Genomic DNA, 20,278 nt, shown 5'->3' with positions numbered 1-20,278 from the left:
AGTTTTGCTTTTTTCCCTTAAGTTCACACAGTTCTAAAATGGCAAGGCCAGGACACAAGTTGAAATCAGACTCTAAACCTGCCTCAGATCTGCTGAATCTTATAAATGGTGGCTCATCATGCAATCCCAGCACTTTGGGAGGCCAAGGTGGGCAGATCACCTGAGGTCAGGTGTTTGAGACCAGCCTGGCCAACCTGGTGAAAGCCTGTCTCTACTAAAGATAAAAAATTAGCCAGGCATGGTGGCGCGTGCCTGTAATCCCAGCTTCTCGGGAGCCTGAGGCAGGAGAATTGCTTGAATGCGGGAGGTGGAGGTTGCAGTGACCTGAGATCACGCCACTGGACTCCAGCCTGGGCTATGCAGTGAGACTCTAACACAAACAAACAAACAAACAAACAAAAAATATATATATATTTATATATACACATAGACATATATGTACATACGAACGCTGAGTGGTTTTGTGCACAACCATATTTGAGATATCTCTGTCTTAGAAACCTGTTTAAATCTATAATTCTGACTGATTAGTGATCCGAGAAAGAGGAATGGATAACAGATTGAAAAGTTTGGTGACCATTTTTATATGTATCCACGCTTTGGCATGAATAACTAAATATGAATATTAACTCGTTTTGGTCTCTTAAGACATGTGAAATGTTGAACTCATAGACCAAGACTATAAATTTACATTTTTAGCCAGGGTAAATAATTACATTTCTAGTGATGAAATGATTTTATGGATCATCAGAGATTCACTCATTTATGCTAACACTTAGGTACAGAGAAACTATTGAGTATTGGATAATTCAATATTACTGTAAGTAAATAAAATGATTCCATATGGATTTCCATATTTCAACTTTGTATTTTTACTTATCTATATTAGAATGGAAACTAGATCATCTTCAATCATAGTCACCACTTCAAAGGATACTTCTTTGCTCAGTCCAGGGAGCCTGTGTGTCAAAAGTGAAGGCAAAAATACTTCGTGTCTCCATACTCTAACTCTCTCTCTTTCTTTCTCGCTAATTTTTTAAGGGTGCTATGTTTGGACCATAGTTGTTTCTGCTTTAATCATAGGTGATGATTAGTCAGGGGCAAAATGGGGTCCCTGGGTCTGAGCTCCAAAACGTAGTCATCTGACTGTAGTTATGCTTTTGAATTTTCCATGGCCTCATGTTCTGCATTGTTAAAAATGGTTCCTATTTACCCAGCTGCTCCCACCCACTAAATGCTAGGCTAGACACTTGGACCTATATTATCTCATTTAATCCTCCCAAGATCCCTAATGAGCAGGTATTATCATTCCCATATTTTTGTAGGAGATACATGGCTGTTCCAAGGATCAAATAATACTTGAAAGTGCTTTGCAAACTGTCAATCTGGAGATTTACAAATGCTAGTTATTATTCTTGGTAATAGTTGGTTCTTGGTGTTTGATCAACAAACACCCTTGAACCACATCTCAAAACAATGTAAAGCAGCATCTTGACAGATTATTCCACCTTCCTGTACTACCACTCAGCCCTGACCTACAAGACAGTTTTCTAGTGGTATGGAGGCAGCCCTACGGCCTTGCCTAATATGTTATCAGATGAACGTTTTATTGATATAGAATATTTGTACATATTTATGGGGTACATGTGATATTGTTACATGCATAGAATTTGTAATGATCAAGTCAGGGTATTTAGAATGAAAGAGCTACTGGAACCAGTTAACAAGCTGGACACTATAAATAAGTGAGGCCCTTGTTTGCTGGGACCCTCTAGAGCTTAAATCAGCAATCCAGAGGCAAAAATAGCATCTCCCTCCAAGCCCCTTAAGTGAAGTGCATACGGCTTCCCCATGTCTCCTAGATCTTTCAGACTCACTCACACAGGCCATACTCAGTGTGTGAGTCTAAAAGCCTGCCCATTTCACTCTTCTTGGCTTTGAATCTGACCATGTCAACCGAGAGTGACTGAGCTCTAAACAGCTGTGTCAAGGGTCAAAGAAGGGGGAAATAAACACTCTACCAGGTCAGGATATTCATCCTAACACCTAAGTTGGTAAAAATTCCATAACCGATAAAGCAAACCCACCAGCTGGCTTGGTTAACACAATAGCACTTCCGCAAGTTTGCCTCTCATAATATCTTCCTAGGGATGGATCCTTTCAGAATGGAAATGACATAAACTGCTTGTGAGCCTGGATATTTATCTGACCTATTAGCCCTGTTCAGGAAGGAAATGGAGACGTCTGAGGAAAGCACGTGAGAAGGGCTAGCAGTCCAGCCTGTGAACAGTAGACCTTTCATAAGAAAGCATCCAGCTGGATTTTTTTCATGGATTGGAGTCTTCATATTTTGCCCTTACTTGCAACTCCAAAGGACTGAACAATGTGAATGTCACTGTTTGCTTTCTGTAAATGTTGCTTTTTAATGAAATGCATTTTTCACTTCAGCTTTTGGAATTAGGCAATTTCCAGATATCAACACCAAAGTCAGTGGTTTTTTATTATTATTCACATTAAAAATTATCTCATTGATTGAACTCCATGGAGCTCTTTTCATATCCTATCTATATAATCTTATTACCTGTTATAATGAGCTCTAGACCATGGAAGCAACGACTTAGCTTTGTTATTCATTTCTGCATTCCCAGAGTTTACTCAGTGTTTATCTCATAGTACCTACATAAAATATTCCCTGAGTAAACAAATAAGGTTTTTTCTTTCTTTCTTTTTTTAAAAAGCAGGATCTGATAAAGCAGTTAGGGAAAAGAATATTTATAAAGGCACAAAAGGAATAGAAGCTGCTTATGATTTCCGTATTGTTTCAGTAATAAGAACCTAGTCTATCCCAATGTAAATAAAAACCATATTTTCCGGATTTTCCCCCTCAATAAATAGCAAAAGAGATATAAGGGAGGAGGCAGATTATGATACCGCTATTCTAGGCACTCTGCACAACTGGCACAGAAGAGAGCACAGAGAATAAAACACCCCAGGGTCCCTACAGTGGAGGGGTTGGAAGCCGCCTTCTTCTACAACTCCTTCACTTCAGCGCTTTCCTCCTCCTCCAGTCCCAGTCGATATTGAAGTTCCTCCCTCTTCCTATTCTAAGAGAGACAGCTGCTAACAAACAGCCCAGGGCCAACTTGCTTTATCATTTACTCACATACCAAAGGAAACCCTACAATAAAAAAGAAAGCTAGCCCCCTGAGCTCGTCTGACTAGTCTAGGCTTCCTGTGTATCATTTCAACCATCTTTTCCTCATCTGTCTAGCTGTGTATAAATGTGACAGCCATAGTATAAACCCAAATGCCAGCTTTTCTTTTCTTGGAAACAGCTGTAGGTGCTCTGACAGCACCTGTGGTGCTGATCCAATCAGATTAACCAGAAACATGAAAGAGCTGCTCCCCTCCGCCCCTGCCACCCGCATCCCCAGACTTCAAATTGGGCCTTGTTTTTAAAGCCATTTCTTTCAATTCACCACTCATTGCTTCTTAAAAGTTCATTTTACTACTTAGCTTGGTTTAGAAAGGACAAATCAAAGTTTCCACCCAATTATAATTCCTTTGAGAGTTGTTCAAAGTTTCCCATGGCCGCCAGAAACACATATCAACCCTATAACCACTGAGTAATTTATGATACTGTCAAGAAATCCACGATTGGATTACACCAATGAAGGTTTTATTGTAACAGTAAATGCCCAGATAAAATAATACCTCATGTACATCCAACACTTACTATGTGCCAGTCACCATGCTCGGCACTTTACAAGCATTTTCCTTTTTGATGAGACATGCAAAATGTGTTTTCCTTTGTCAGCTTAAAGGCCATACCTCATGGGTATGCAACAACATTGTGTCATACCCAAAAGTCCAGAGTATAAAGTGAATAAGTTTTTTTTTTTTTTTTTTTTTTTTTTTTTTTTTTTGAGACGGAGTCTTGCTCTGTCGCCCAGGCTGGGGTGCAGTGGCTGGATCTCAGCTCACTGCAAGCTCCGCCTCCCGGGTTTACGCCATTCTCCTGCCTCAGCCTCCCGAGTAGCTGGGACTACAGGCGCCCGCCACCTCGCCCGGCTTAAGTGGATTTTTGCAATTGCATTTGTATCAGATTTTTCCAGGATGTTTATGCCACATACTGAAAATAAATCAAATCTTTAGCCACATTCACTTTCTCAGACTACTTATGCCCACTTTGTGGTGATGTCAAAAAATTTACCAGTCTAAGAATAATGTATATATTAAGACATTCAGGAAAACAATTATCCTAAGAAGGGAATTAGTGAGCCCATTAAGCTGCAACCACGATTCCTTTGTTTCCTCATTGACATCACTGTCCTAACTCTGCTTTCTTTTGCAGTGTCCCCGAGGTTGTCTGGGTCCATGTACATGAACACAGCTCCAGGCATGAAGTCTGGCCCTTCAAGACAACCAAATCTACACCGGCTCAGCTATAGAAAATGTCAGCATGGGAACATCTTCTAGGCAACTTATTTTGGTGGCCCTGGAGGCATCACTCCAAAGCCATATCTCTGCATATCTCTGCAATAATTCCCAGACAGCATGGTAAGGCATCATCCTACACCCATGATGGTGGTTTATTGCCAGGCCAAGTGGGTTTTTTAAAATTACCGTAAAATCATTGTGTTTACTCCTGAAAACATCAGAAGAGATGTCAGAAATTTCAGAACCACTCAAAAGGCAATCCTGCCTGTGCTGGCTGGCACTGTTAACCGCAGTAGGAAGTAGCAGGAAAGACACAAAACTGGACAGCAGGGAACTGTGCTCTCGTCCTAGTTCAGAGTCACTAACCCACTAGGTAATTGCGGAAAACTGCTTTTACTACTTTCAGCCCTACTTTCCTCACGTGCAGAATAAGGATGGAATGACATGAGTTCTAAGGTTGCTTCTGGCTCTAAAACATTATTTTGGTTTATAGTGGGCATTAGCATTCTCCTTATTGTGAATCAAAAAGCCAGAAGAAATAACCATGCATTGTCCCCACTGTGTCTTACTGCCCTAGAGAAGCAGGAAAAGAATCACATTTGTGTCTGGACCTAAGAGCCAATCAGCAACGATACCTCCTATTTCTTCCTAGTTTTATGGAGCAAGACCCTGAATCTCACACTTTTACATGTTTCTGTTGACAGGGTGGTAGTTTTTGACCTGTGATAGTACTTCTTTTTGCTAATTAAAAAGGAGACTACAAAATCTAAAGTAATGTGAATGTCTCTTCCCCCTTTTATTTCTTCCATGAACACAGTAACCCTATCCATTCTTATATTCTCACATGAAATTTATTTCAGAAAATATACATTAACCTCTCTCTCTCTCTACAAAAATTAAAATTAAAATTAAAAAAAACTTCACTATTACTCTATAGAAAATAGTAAAAATGGCCTAAACCCTTAACCTTGCATTTAAAGACTTTCAAGACCTTCCCTCTAGGTGACTCTTCCAACATCCTCTTTCCTGGCTCCCCAGTTGGCACCCTGTGCTCTAGCTAGGATTGTCTAAACTTCCAAAGCTGTCTTGCCTATTCCTGCCGACAGGTCTCTGCTGGTCTCACTCCCGCAGAGCACCTCACTCTTCTTTGATGCTTAATCCACAGATCTGTCAAAGCAGCTTAAATCCCACCACCCTGAAGCAAGGTTTATTGCCTACTCAAAAGCAGATTCATCTCTTCCTCCTCCGAATCCCAAAACACTCGCCTAACGCATCAATTCTGTACATGTCCATCAACAAGTGTTTATTAATTGTCACGTCTCTGCCCTTTGGCAGGTGCTTCAGAAACAGAACTATAAAACTCATTAAAGCAACAATATAGACTCTTATCTCACATACACATAACACAAGCAGTGGTTAAAAAATATTTGGCAGTCTACATCCAATGTCCACACACTTTACCATTACACATTCTGCCTCCTAGTTTCTAACAGTCGTTTTGACACGTGTTGCAGGCTTTCTGTAGGCCAGGCACAATGCTAAGGGTTTACATGAAACACTTTATTTTGCTCTCCCAATTTTCTGCAAAAGTAAGTACTATATATTAGCCCTGTTTTATAGATGAGTAAAATATAGCACAGGAACGTTAACAAGGTACCCAAGAATTACGTTTACACAGCCACATGATGAAGAGGTACCATGTGTACTTGTTTGTGCATTTTTCGAACTCTCTGAGCTTACCAAGAATGATTCCGACAATAATAAATCACTAGGCGATAATACCTTGCTCTCTGCAGGTGAAGGAGTTGAGAGAAGACTCATTCAGAAAATAGACAGGTGAGGAGGGGGAAAAGGAAGCTGTCTTGAATTTCCCATTAAGAACATATGCCTGGAGATGCTTTCTTTTGTTCTATCTATCATAAATATCCTTGTACCAAACTAACAAAATTAAAATATAGTTTTAATATATTTTACAAATATTTGGAAATCTTATTTTAATCACATGGAAACTATTAAAAATATACATTGCAACACATTGTATACATGTATGGAAATATCAGACTATCTTATAAATATGTGCAATTATTAAGTGTCCAACTAAAAATAAAAGAAAAAATACATATCTATATTGCAGACTAAACAAATGCTGCCATGAAATTAGTACAAACAGAATTGCATATTGGAGTCAGTTGGAACTGGTGAAACTCCATATAATTACAACATTTTAGAAGACATGTGTCTGAGTTATTCACATACCACATGGTGAAACATCATATAGTGTATCTGTATTTTAGATTAAAATCAACTGGGAATTATTGTGAACAAGTTTGAAAAACTATATAGGGTTACACAAAGAACATCATACATGGTAAAAAGTTAAAAAGGAATGACTGATAACAGGGATTTTACAAACATCTAGTAAATTCAATATTGTTTTCTAATACAAGGCTTGGAAATGGTAGGTGCAGTGGTCCCTTTTCTGGGAAGCCTTTCTCTATCTCTCAGGGCTGGGGTCAGTACCTTTTCTTTGGGTACAATGTGCTTCCCGCCACCATCAACAGAGAAAGTATTTAGTAGCTGTTGGAATTCCCTACTGGACTATAAGCTCCATGAAGGCAGAGACTGTTACTGTTCATATTACCTTAATTTATTAAACACATATTAACTTAATTTTTATGACCTCTCAAAAAACCTATATTAACTTTCATTGTTCTTTTTTTTTTTTTTTTTTTGATACAGGGTCTTTGCTCTGTCACCCAGGTTGGAGTGTAGTGGTATGGTGGTGTAATCACTGCTCACTGCAGCCCTGATCTCCCAGGCTCAAGTGATCCTCTCACCTCAGCCTCCAGAGTAACTGGAACCACAGGTACGTGCCACCATGCCCAGCTGAATTTTTATTTTTATTTTTGTTTTTATTTTTAGTAGAGACAGGGTCTTATTATGCCGTCCAAGCTGGTCTCAAACAACTGAGCTCAAGCAATGCTCCTTTTTGGCCTCCCAAAGTGCTGGGACTACAGGTGTGAGCCCCACATGGCCAACCATATTGTTCTTAATAACATAGGTTCAAAAGGCCTAAAGCAAGCAAAATGACAGAGCTATGAAGAGGACTTGAAAATTTCACTCTCAGCAAAAAAAAAGCTGGAAGCATTCCCTTTGAAAACAGCACAAGACAAGGATGCCCTCTCTCACCACTCTTATTCAACATAGTATTGGAAATTCTGGCCAGGGCAATCGGGCAAGAGAAAGAAATAATGGGTATTCGAACAGGATACAGGAAGTCAAATCGTTTCTGTTTGCATATGACATGATTGTATATTTAGAAAACCCCATCATCTCAGCCCCAAAACTCCTTAAGCTGATAAGCAACTTCAGCAAAGTCTCAGGATACAAAATCAATGTACAAAAATCACAAGCCTTCATATACACCAATAATAGACAAGCAGAGAGCCAAATCATGAGTGAACTCCCATTCACAATTGCTACAAAGAGAATAAAATACATAGGAATCCAACTTACAAGGGATGTGAAGGACCTCTTCAAGGAGAACTACCAGCAACTGCTCAAGGAAATAAGGGAGGACACAAACAAATGGAATATAATTCCATGCTCATGGATAGGAAGAATGAATACTGTGAAAATGGCCACACTGCCCAAAGTAATTTATAGATTCAATGCTATCCCCATCAAGCTACTTCACAGAATAGAAAAGCTACTTTAAATTTAATATGGAACCAAAAAAGAGCCCATATAGCCAAGAGAATCCTAAGCAAAAAGAACAAAGCTGGAAGCATCACACTGCCTGACTTCAAACTATACTACAAGGCTACAGTAACCAAAAACAGCAGGGTACTGGGACCAAAACAGAGATATAGACCAATGGAACAGAACAGAGACCTCAGAAATAACACCACACATCTACAACCATCTGATCTTCGACAAACCTGACAAAAACAAGCAATGGGGAAAGGATTCCCTATTTAATAAATGGTGCTGGGGAAACTGGCTAGCCATATGCAGAAAACAGAAACTGAACCCCTTCATTACATCTTATACAAAAATTAACTCAAGATGGATTAAAGACTTAAATGTAAACCCCAAATCATAAAAACCCTAGAAGAAAACCTAGGTAATACCATTCAGGACATAGGCATGGGCAAAGACTTCATGACTAAAACATCAAAAGCAATTGCAACAAAAGCCAAAATTGACAAATGGGATCTAACCAAACTAAACAGCTTCTGCACAGCAAAAGAAACTATCATCAGAGTGAACAGGCAACAACCACCTACAGAATGGGAGAACATTTTTGCAAGCTACCCATCTGACAAAGGTCTAATATCCAGAATCTACAAGGAACTTAAACAAATTTACAAGAAAAAAACAACCCCATCAAAAAGTGGGTGAAGGATATGAACAGACACTTCTCAAAAGAAGACATTTATGCAGTCAACAAACATATGGGAAAAAAAAGCTCATCATCACTGGTCATTAGGGAAATGCAAATCAAAACCACAATGAGATACCATCTCAAGCCAGTTAGAATGGCAATTATTAAAAAGTCAGGAAACAACAGACGCTGGCGAGGCTGTGGAGAAATTGGAATGTTTTTACACTGTTGGTGGGAGTGTAAATTAGTTCAACCATTGTGGAAGACAGTGTGGCAATTCCTCAAAAATCTAGAACCAGAAATACCATTTGATCCAGCAATCCCATTACTGGATAGATACCCAAAGGATTATAAAGCATTCTGCTATAAAGACACATGCACACATATATTTATTGCAGCACTATTTACAATAGTAAAGACTTGGAACCAACCCAAATGCCCATCAATGATAGACTGCATAAAGAAAATGTGGCACATATACACCATGGAATACTATGCAGCCATAAAAAAGAATGAGTTCATGTCCTTTGCAGTGACACGGACGAAGCTGGAATCCATCATTCTCAGCAAACTGAAACAGAAAACCAAACACTGCATGACCTCTGTCATAAGTGGAAGTTGAACAGTGAGAACACATGGACACAGGGAGGGGAACATCACATACTGGGGCCTGTCGGGGGTGTGGGGCAAGCGGAGGGAGAGCATTAGGACAAATACCTAATGCATGTGGGGCGTAAAACCTAGATGATGGGTTGATAGGTACAGGAAACCATCATGGCACATGTATACCTATGTAATAAATCTGCACGTGTATCCCAGAACTTAAAGTTTAAAAAAAAAACAGAAAATTTCACTCTCCAAGTGGAAGGCCTAAGTGCACCTCTCCTAGTCATTAATTGATTACACAGACTGAAAACATTAACGAGCTTATGGAAATTTTGAAGATACAATAAACTTATTATAATATTTATTAAGGGATACTGCATCCATAAGTGAGACCATATGCAATTATCTTGAGCCCTGATCTTAAGGGATTTAAACTAGAAATCAATAAACAGAAAGACACATTTTAAAAAATACACATATTTGTAACTTCAATAAAAAACCCTTCAAGATAAGACTCTTCCCACAAAAAATATACCAAGTTCAAAGTTGACTTGTACCCATCTACCAAACATTCAAGGAATAGATAAAATATTTTGAGTGATCAGAATATAGTTATTATTGCTATGTTTGTTGTCATCTCTTGCCTGCAGAATGAAATATCCGTAATGAAAATACCAGTCACTTGAATTTGTCTCCATTTTAGATTCAGGAAGATTATAATATTAAATAAATGCATGTATGTATATGTATATGCAAATATGTGTGTGCATCACACACCATAGCACTAGAACCTGCACTATGCCTGCTACTGGTTTTCAAAGAAGAAACAAGTTATAGAAATTCTAATTAAAAAAAGTCTAGCTCAGTATACACTTACAACTTTCCTAGTTGCAAACTGGGAAAGATTTTTCAAACATAGAACCTTACAATCTATAAATTAAACCCAAGAATGAAATCTCATGTCTTCACTTCCAGATAAAAAGTGCTACATAGAAATTCTGAGCTTTAGTTGGAATTTTTAATCAAATTATTAAAAATTATAATGGGATGATCCATTGACACATGCATTATACAAACAAACTTCCTCAGTCAGCCTTTAGAATAAGAATAGCAAAACAATAGTTTGGAACTTCAGCTTCAGCTAATTTGAAGGGGCTATGCTGAAACTGAAAGGCAAGGAAAGGTCAGTTTTTTTCAATTTGTATATTTTTATAGGTGTAATTAGAGAAAAGAAACAAGAGCTCCAACCTTGTATGTTGGAACTGAAAAAGAAGAACTACTGAATTTTAATTCCTTGAAAACTCTGGAATGCATTAATTATATTAAATTCTCTTATATGTTATGTGGTTCACAAATTAAATTTTTTCTCAAAGTTTGAAGGACTGAGAGGCTTCTTAAAAATTCAATTAAAATGATATAAAGATATGTCCACATTATGGATACGCTCCACTTAGAGACCTTTGCACTTGGCAGGAAAACTTTTCTCTTTTTATCTTAGTAGAGTTTAGGAAATGCTACCTTAATTTTCGCCTTGCTTAAATATTTCATGAGTGCCTCTCAATGCATAGTCTCCAAAAGCGTTAGATTACTGACATGATGCTATTTTACATGATGTGGATGATTTTATTTGTACGAGTTCTATATGTTGGAATTTTTATCTTTTCTTCTTTTACACTTAGAAAAAGATTGTAATGTACAAAATGATATTCCGATTTTTTTATATAAACACACATCTCTTATACTGAGATCTAATGAGTAAAATATGTCCCCCAAAGTTTAGTATTATTATAAGAAATTATTCTTCACAATAATTGCAGAATTCCCTTCTTCATATAATGGACTTTTACTAACAGAAGGACAAAAATGTTTCCAAAGACACTGGGGTCCTTACATATGCAAATTAATAAAGCAAGTTTATTGTCTTATCAATGAAAGCATCCTCAAATTCCTCCATGCTTTATCTGTGTTCCCACATCATCACAAATCCACATCTATATGAGATCTTAGAGCTACAGAAAAATGCATGTTCAGAGTACATTTCAGACCAAAGGAGTAGTTAACAGAAACATACTTCCTTGGTTTTGGTCCTCTTGGTATGCTATTACTTCCTTCAAAAATCAACATTTACATTGTCCTTAGGTTTTAAATAAAACAAAGATGTACATATGTTCATAAGTATGTGATAACTGAAATATCAGACATCCAAATGTCATAATTGTTATTATTTTTAAAATTCTAACATAAGTGGCATGTTTTAAAACAAACATGCTATGTTGGTAAGCTATTTGTTCAAATGCTCATAAGTATATCTTGTTGAATGACTGTAAATGTGTTTTGGTGCATTGGATGCTGTTTATATGCTTATATTTCTGTAACTAGGAAATAAAAAGAAACCACATCATTAATTATCAGGCCCTCCATGTGACAGTACAACAACCGATAAGCCACTGGCTCAATTAAAGTGTGCAGGGCTTGTACCTGAAGAGTTTCATTTTTTTGATTAAAAAAAAATCAAAAAAAACGAAACTCTTTTCATGTCATGCTAGAGCATGACAGGATTTCTTCACAAATTTGGAGATGTTATGTACATATTTAATAACTCTGCTGTGACAGGCCATGAGTACTGAGCAGAACTTGACTACAAGATTTAAATAAATATCAAGCCTGGGAGTTGTTAAATATTGAACATCATTATGATTGTGGTGTTTCAACAAACAATCATTAAAAGGTAGTGCAAATCCAATCAAAGGAACATTTCTGATAAAGAAACAAAGATCTAGCATGTTTACATTTTGGAAAACAAAAATCAAACATCTCTGTTCAGTTATCCTAAATATTCTCCCTTCAGCTCCACCACCAACAAAAAAAGGGATAAAGAAAAAAGATTACCTTGGTTTGTAAAAATTAATAGCCTTATCAATTTCTGCAGAATTTGCTCTAGAGGCACAGCTCATACATGCATTGCCTTTACTATGATTAACTTTGGTGGTACTTTTCTCCGGTGCTGCCATGCACTGTTCTGGAAAGCCTGTCATCGTTTGTCTTCCGTTGTCTGTGTCACCTGAGTCCTTGTGCTTGACTTCCTCTACATGGTTTAAAGATGGATTTGCACCAGTAATTCTTTGGATATTTGAAGTGAAACATGCTGCCCAGGTGATGCTTTTGTTGCCCAAGTGACATTGAGAAGCAGGAATTCACTTCAGCATATCGGTTTCCCTCAACATGTCAAGAAATAGCAAAGCCAAATCCCAGATGTGGTCCGTTAATCCCACTGTCACAAAATAAACTATGTGGTCCTAGTAAACACAACCACCCATTAGCGCTAAGGAGAGGTGATAGAAACCATTTGTTAAAGGTGACACTGTTTTCTAAGTGATAACACTCTTTTGATCATGTGATTCATTTTGTTTGTTCAACAACATGGTATGTGTTTATCCCGAGAGGAAGGACTTCAATATATATTTACTTAGAGTTTTTAATTTATACTTCCTTTAATTGGTGTCTTGTGATCTAAAATTAGCTGGTGAACATAGTATCTCACTCAAACTCTCTCAGCTGAGTTTTCAATAATCAGACCCACTGTTACCTGAAATTGAACAAACATCTGGAGACTTGGCTTTTTATTTCTTCCCTGGTGCTTTCCATCCATACCTAGAGAGCAATTTTTTTTTTTTTTTTTTTTTAAGACAGAGTCTTGCTCTTTTGCCCAGGTTGGAGTGCAGTGGCGCAATCTTGGCTCACTGCAACATCCACCTCCCAGGTTCAAGTGATTCTCCTGCCTCAGCCTCCCAAGTAACTGGGATTACAGGCACCCACCAACACACCTGGTTAATTTTTGTATTTTTAGTAGACATGGGGTTCCACCATGTTGGCCAGGCTGGTTTTGAACTCCTGACCTCAAGTGATCTGCCTGCCTCGGCCTCCCAAAGTGCTGGGATTATAGGCATGAGCCACCATGCCCTGCCTTGAAAGTGATCCTTTTATTTCACATATAGTCATATTAATTATTATCCCCCAAGCTGGAGTTAGGTTAATAATTTCATGTAAAAAATGAAGTTCAAATAGTCTTGACTGTAACCTCACTGAATAAAGAGTCTACACGAAAAGGAATTCTTTCGTGAAACCTGAGATTGTCAGAGCACTGCGTGTCACCAATAAGCTGGATATCATTTACACAAGGAATAAAAGGTCATGTGTCCTCTAAAATCCCACATTTGCTACAGACATTCTTCCCTCTATTCCTTTGTTTGTGCAGTAACTAGATACAGGTACAATGAGAGTGAATTAGTTTTCCCAGATGAGTGAGAAAAGTAAATGTTCCCCAAATGCCCAAAGCCAGATTTTATCTGTCATTCTCTCTCTCTCTCTCTCTCTCTCTCTCTCTCTCTCTCTCTCTCTCAGAGAGAGGCAGCACTCTCTTTGGAAGAACTGTAAGGATTGAAAATGATCCAGAAAAACTTCACGGATTGAAAATGATCCAGATTTTTAGAATTTGCCCTCACCTTGACAACACTAAAATTACAAGCAGCAGTCAACTTTTACAAGATACCCTTATTGTGTAACATTTATAGGCTGCCAAAAACATGCTAAAACTAATCAGATAACAAAGGTGAGGAGAAAACCTTCACCTGTCATGTAGCTAGCAGTGAATACACTTTTTATTTCCATGACATTTTCTGGCAGAAAGGGGTTGGCTTAAGGCGGATCGGACTAACCTTCAATTTGTCATAGCGCTCACTCAAAGCTGCCACCTGATGATCGCGGTGCCGCCCAACCAGTTTACACAAGGCACAGATTAACTGGTCATCGGTCACGCAGTACATATTCACCTTCTCATCCTCATGCTCCAAGCACATCAGCCCCCGGATGTGTGAGTCCGGAATTGGCTCAATCAGACGATGGCCTGTAAAGGGCTTCTTATTCGGGTGAGTGGCTTTCAGGCACTCGTCACAGTAGGATACTTCGCAAGTGACACAGGTCTTCACAGCGTCCTGGGCAGGATCCTGGTCACAAAACTGGCAGAGGACCTTCTCGGCGGAGGTCATGGTGTTGGCGTCAAAGGCCCGCTCCCGACGGGTCTCACTGGGAGAGTTGGGCCCGCTCACTGATGCTTTCTGGAACCTGTCGATGATGTTCTGTAGGGTGACGTTGCGCTTGAGCCCGTCTAGACCTCGCTGGCTGAGGGTGATGACATGCCGGCAGGTTGGGCACTGGAAGGCAGTGATGGACTCCACGGACTCGTTGGTGGCACAGTGTGATACTAGGATGCGGTGGGCACAGTTGAAGCAGAGGCTGTGTGCGCAGGGCAGTAGAAGAGGGTCCTCAAAGAGCTCCAGACAAATAGGGCAGGTCAGTTCTGACTCCAGTGTTTCCATCTTCAGGCAAAGCTCTCTTGTGTCATCAGCAAAACCCAAGGAAGCTGATCAGCTATCTGGAAACAAGAATGTAAGATCTGATTAGGCACAGGGAGGTCAACCATGGGGGGGTGTCAGCTTTGAATGCATCTCAGAATAATTCCAAACACAGGTCATGAAAGGGTAAGTGTGTGTACATTCCAAATAATTCTCTTTCTATTCACTGGGGAAAAAAGGAGGAAAAAGCATCCTGAGCCATCATATACCAGTTAATATTTTCTCGAAGTTCAGTAACTGAAAGTTTACAATTTTGTTTTTGCAATTTTGTTTTTTAAAAGGCCTTATTCAAAACTGGAAAGTAATTGAAACTGTAATTTCCATAATTTGTATTTAATCAAAATAATCTTATTGTGTCAGAGTCAGGTTTAACCTTGCACAGAAAAATAAAATGTGGAAATATTCATCAATAGAGTCTTTTATAAATTTGAATTTATAAACTTACATATTAATGTATATGAGATTTAAGGACTTTTACTCTGCAATACCAAACCAGGTTTCAGAACAGTGGGAAGGCAGTAACTATAGAAATGGACATGAAATGTATACGAAATCAAATGCAGGGATTTCAGCAGAGATGATCGTGTTTAAGTGTGAGATGTCATTTTCCAAAATATATTCCCGAGAAAAAACATTGACTTTCACAAAGATGATTGTGATACAGGCAATATTTTTGGCATGTGTTCATTATGCTTCTGAATAATTCTATTGTATAATCCGGCAGTGGGACGTGGGTAGGCAGAACGAAGCGGAGAAAAATATCTGGGGGCTTTTTTGGTGGCTGCAGTAAGTTTGAGTACCAATGACTAATATTTAGAGCAACAATTTAGTTAATTAGAATAAGGATTTCAGTGGTTATCATATTCATTTGATAAGTTATGTTATGACAACGATAATGATTACAGTATGACAATGATAACGATTACAATTTAAGGAGGCTTACAAAACTGCTGAGGGACCCTTTTGGCCAAAAAACTCCCATCACGGGTTTGTCACTGTTGCCAGCAAAAGGTCAGGCTGGCGGGAGGTCCAGCCTCACACTTAGAGCTGTGTTGGCCTGGGTACGACCTCTGCCAGCTTTGTTGCTCCCCTCCAGGCCACCCGAGGGTGGCCCAGCTGCCTGCTCCCCTTGCCATAAAGACCTGAGTGCTTTTATGAACTCTCGTCTGCCTTCCCATCAAAAAGGGTAGTGGAAGGAATTCCACACAAACCCCAGTTCATTAAGGGTGAAGAGGCCTCATGCTCATTAGCAGGCCTGGGAACCAAGCCGCTTTGAACCTTCTCCCTTTCAAGACCATTAGCAGAGGTCTGCAGACCAGTGATGGGAATATTAGATGCAGCCCACTGCAGGCTGTGGGAGAACAGTGCAGTTCACCCAGTGGTCGGGAGGTTCAAATCACCCACAGGGGTGGTGGGGAGAGCATTCTCAGCCGGATTTATGGGAAGGCTTCACATCCAAAGCTATGTTTAGTGATTCTGACAATCAATCGTTTGTATTCATACTTCTGCTTATTTACAAAATTTACGGTTTCTAGAATACCCTGACCCCTTCTGAAATAGCATCCCTCAGAAATACCATATGGTACTTTGGTGAAATTAATGCTCATCTTGCTACCAACTGAATGGTAACTGATCATTAAAAGTATAAAGTATGTCCTGAGCCTGTTAAAAATTAAATAGCTACTGGCTTCATAAAAGTCTGGTATCTTAAAAAATCTTCAACCATTCACTAGTATTTACTACATAGGAAAGAATAAAAGAGCAACTGTGACTTGAAATATTAAAGCTTGTACATCTTTCTACAACCTGCGATGGAAACCCTAGGGTTGCTGTTGTAAGAAACATATCATCCCCACTTGGTCTCAGTTACCTGTTCCTATAGATGGCTCAGAAGAAATGGAAAGTTTTTTACCTATTAATAATTATTTTGGTTAATCATAGAAAAAATGTAGAATTATCTTTAAATCAAAGTTCTTCCACCTTCTCATCAAAAGCATATAAATTAAAGGAAAAATATAGCCCTTTTGGTCTGCTTTGTTCTCGGATAAAACAAGAATGCCTACCAATGAATCTCAATAGAAGGATGAGCATCAAATTATGTCTGGAGAGCTATGATGACTGTATTTTTAATGCAGGTGCCAGGATTCCATCCCAAAGAGGTGTGATGAGAATTTCTAGAAATTCTAGGATTCCGCTGGAGAGACCTCAGTGGAAATACTGACATTTTATTCATTCCTTCAACAGATGTTTACTGTGTGCCAGGCACTAAGTTAGCTAAAGAAGCCAGAATCTGGGGTTCACATCACCTCATCTCTATTATCACGGGCCAAGCCAGCATCATCTCTTATGTAGACTATCATAAGACCTTTCTAAATGATCTCTTGGCTTCTGTTCACTCCTGCCCTTCCCCCTATAGTCTATCCTCCACTCAGAAGCCAGAGAGCCTGTTGTTAAAACATGACAGAACATGCCTCTCCTCTTGCCCTGCCCTGTAAGGGCTTCCCATTTCACCCAGAGAGAAATTCACCAGAATAAACTAGACCCAGAAAACAAAGACTCAGACAGTGAGCTCACTTCCTCCCATGCTACCCACTCCTCTCTCTGCTCTGGGCATATGGCCTCGTTCTGACTCCTCAAATATGCGAAGCACATCAATCCCCTGCTCGCCCCTGCAAGGTCTTCAGAATCCACATGACTCTCTGCTCCAGTGTCACTTTCTCTCTGAACCCATATAAAACCAATTCCCCTTCTACCACTATACCACCTACCCATCATGGCAATTCTTCCCCCATCTCGGTTTATTTTTCTTTATAATATTTATTACTGACATATTCTTTTAGTTTGCTTATTGCTCCTTCTGTCCCCACTGTCCTCAACACTAGAATATAAGCTCTGTGAAAGCACAGATTTTGCTTTGCTGTTGGAAGAATGTACCACCAACACCTAGAACAGCACCCAGCACACAAAAGGACTCAAACATTCATTGATTCCATTAAATGTACTGACTTTCCAGCTAAAACCAAAAAGAATCAAACATAGCCCTTGACTTTAAGGATCTCTCAATATATTAGAACAGAGATCAGAAAACTTTTTCTATTAAGGGTAAAACAGTAGACATTTTTGGCTTTGTGGGCCAAAAGGGCCCTGTTGCAACTACTCGATCTACCACTGTAGTGCAAAAGCAATCAGACACAATTCATAAAGGAATGAGTATGGCTGTGTTCCAACATAACCATATTTGGAAAAACAGGTCACAGGCCAGCATTGGCCTGCAGATCTTATTTTGTTGAGCCATGTATTAAAAGATAGAGGCATATACAGATAACCAGAATATAAATGAAAATCATTCTCAGAGAGGTATGAATAAAATGCTGTGTGGGCAACAGCAGCAAGGATGGTGGAGCAAGACTTGGACAAGCACAAGTTTCCAGTGCTAACGGGAAATGATATGCAACAGGCTTTCAATCTGACATCAATGGAAATTATGTGACTCGAGTGCTTAGGGGAAACTCATGTAAGAATGATTTAATAGTAGCTGCTCAAAACTAGATCTTTTCTTTTATTGCCATAGCACCTGGCATAGTGCTTTATGCAAGTGTCTACACTGTAAATGGTTAATTGTATTAGGTGAAGACAAAATACTCAGATGTGGTAAGTGAAGTTCAGCCAATTTTCTAAATCTTTTGCCTGTATGCTACCAAAAAGGAAGGGGTTTTGGTTTGATATCTATAGTGCATCCCACTTCTTCCACTTTTACCAAGGTTCTACAATGGTATAGATATCATTTTTGTTACATGACTCAACAGTATCTTATTTGTACTCATTCCATTCCTTCTTCTAAAAGAAACTTAGTATGGTTTATTTTCTAGCTTTCTTTAAAATACCTTTTTGGAGAAATTAAAATGCCATTCATTCTTTTTTTTTTTTTTTTTGCCATTCATTCTTTCACCAAATATTTAAGTTCATCTATGTACTTGGTCCTGAGACAAGTACTGGTAAAACCTGGCCCCTGTCTCCATGATCTTATGGTTCATTCTGAGAGAGAAAATATGAACAAGTCCAGGTGTGGTGGCTCATGCCTGTAATCCCAGCACTTTGGGAGGCTGAAGTGGGATGATCACTTGATCCCAGGAGTTTGAGACCAGCCTGGGCAACATAGTGAGACCCTATCTCTACCAAAAAATAAAAATAAAAAAATTAGCCAAGAGTGGTGGCACATGCCTGTGGTCCCAGCTACTTGGGAGGCCGAGGCTTGAGCCTGGAAGGCTGAGGCTGCAATGAACCATGATCATGCCAATGCACTACAGCCTGGGCAACAGAGCGAGCCCATCTCAAGAAAAAAAAAAAATGAGCAAGCTGTAATGTAACATAAAAAAGATGCATGCCAAAGACAGACAGGGAATAATCAATGCTATGTAGGGGAAGAGGAGACAGGGAGAAGCTTCCTGAAGGAAGTAAAATATGAAGTGGGTTTTAAAAGATGAACAGGGATTCACCAAGCAGATAGTGGTACGTGGGTGGGAATTTTATGCAAAATGTTATCTTTCTTTTGACTATACACACACACACACACACACACACAAATATATAGCTGTGTGTATAGGCCAGGCACAGTGGCTCACACCTGTAATCCCAGCACTTTGGGAGGCCAAGGTGGGTGAATTGCTTGAGGTCAGGAGTTCGAGACCAGCCTGGCCAACATGGTGAAACCCCCGTCTCTACTAAAAACACAAAAAATTAGCTGGGTGTGGTGGTGTGCACCTGTGATTCGATCTACTCGGGAGGCTGAGGCAGGAGAATCACTTGAACCCAGGAGGTAGAGGTTGCAGTGAGCTGAAATCGTGCCACTGCACTCCAGCCTGGGCAACAGAGCAAGACTCCATCTCAAAACAAAACAAACAAACAAAAAACAACAAAAAAAAACCCAATATCATAAAACAGCAGCTTTTGCCTTTTCTTAACAGTCATAATGTAATTTCCACGCCTCGAAAAAAAAAAAAAAAAAAAGCTTCATTATTTTTTCTTCAATAAAAGGAAATCACACATGCAGATTGTCAGGAAATCCTACAGCTTAACATTTTTGTGAGTGGGCAGATTGGTCCTCATTGAGAAGAGGATCTAGATAATCTTGAGAGTCCCTTGCAACAAACTGGGAATGGCAACAAATCACAGCTCACAGCTCACACCTCTGCCTGTCCATGGTTCAGACATCTAGAACAGAGCACAGAATAACCAATGAAAGGAGAGAGAGATAGACAGGTGATTGGACAATCTAAGACATTCTGCAGTTTTGCTACTTATTAGCTGTCTGCGTATCCATGGGTGAGTGTCCACAGATGTTCCCTACAGTCCCTCTAGCACTCACTCTAATCACTCTCCTAGGCAGGAGAGTCTTTAGTGACAGATTACAGTGAAGCTCCACATTGTGGGAAGC

At 39.3% G+C, this 20,278-nt stretch overlaps 1 protein-coding gene across 6 annotated transcripts in view; it reads right to left on the bottom strand.

The window, feature by feature from the left end:
- The window catches only part of MID1 (midline 1), a 381,575-nt gene that overhangs the window by 112,007 nt on the left and 249,290 nt on the right, over positions 1 to 20,278 (bottom strand). For 5 of the 6 annotated variants that reach the window (XM_007991004.3, XM_007991003.3, XM_007991002.3 and 2 more), the window contains exon 2: positions 14,149 to 14,864. In XM_007991004.3, coding sequence (XP_007989195.1) covers positions 14,149 to 14,808 — 660 coding nt within the window. In that variant the 5' untranslated portion in view covers positions 14,809 to 14,864. The remainder of the gene's footprint in view (positions 1 to 14,148; positions 14,865 to 20,278) is intronic. The other variant, XM_007991008.3, reaches the window with a different exon arrangement.

Source organism: Chlorocebus sabaeus, chromosome X (genome assembly GCF_047675955.1).
Source record: "Chlorocebus sabaeus isolate Y175 chromosome X, mChlSab1.0.hap1, whole genome shotgun sequence".
In the NCBI taxonomy this organism is placed as follows: Eukaryota; Metazoa; Chordata; class Mammalia; order Primates; family Cercopithecidae; genus Chlorocebus; species Chlorocebus sabaeus.
The sequence above is the reverse complement of the archived record's forward strand: the minus strand, read 5'-3'. Positions and strand labels throughout refer to the sequence as shown.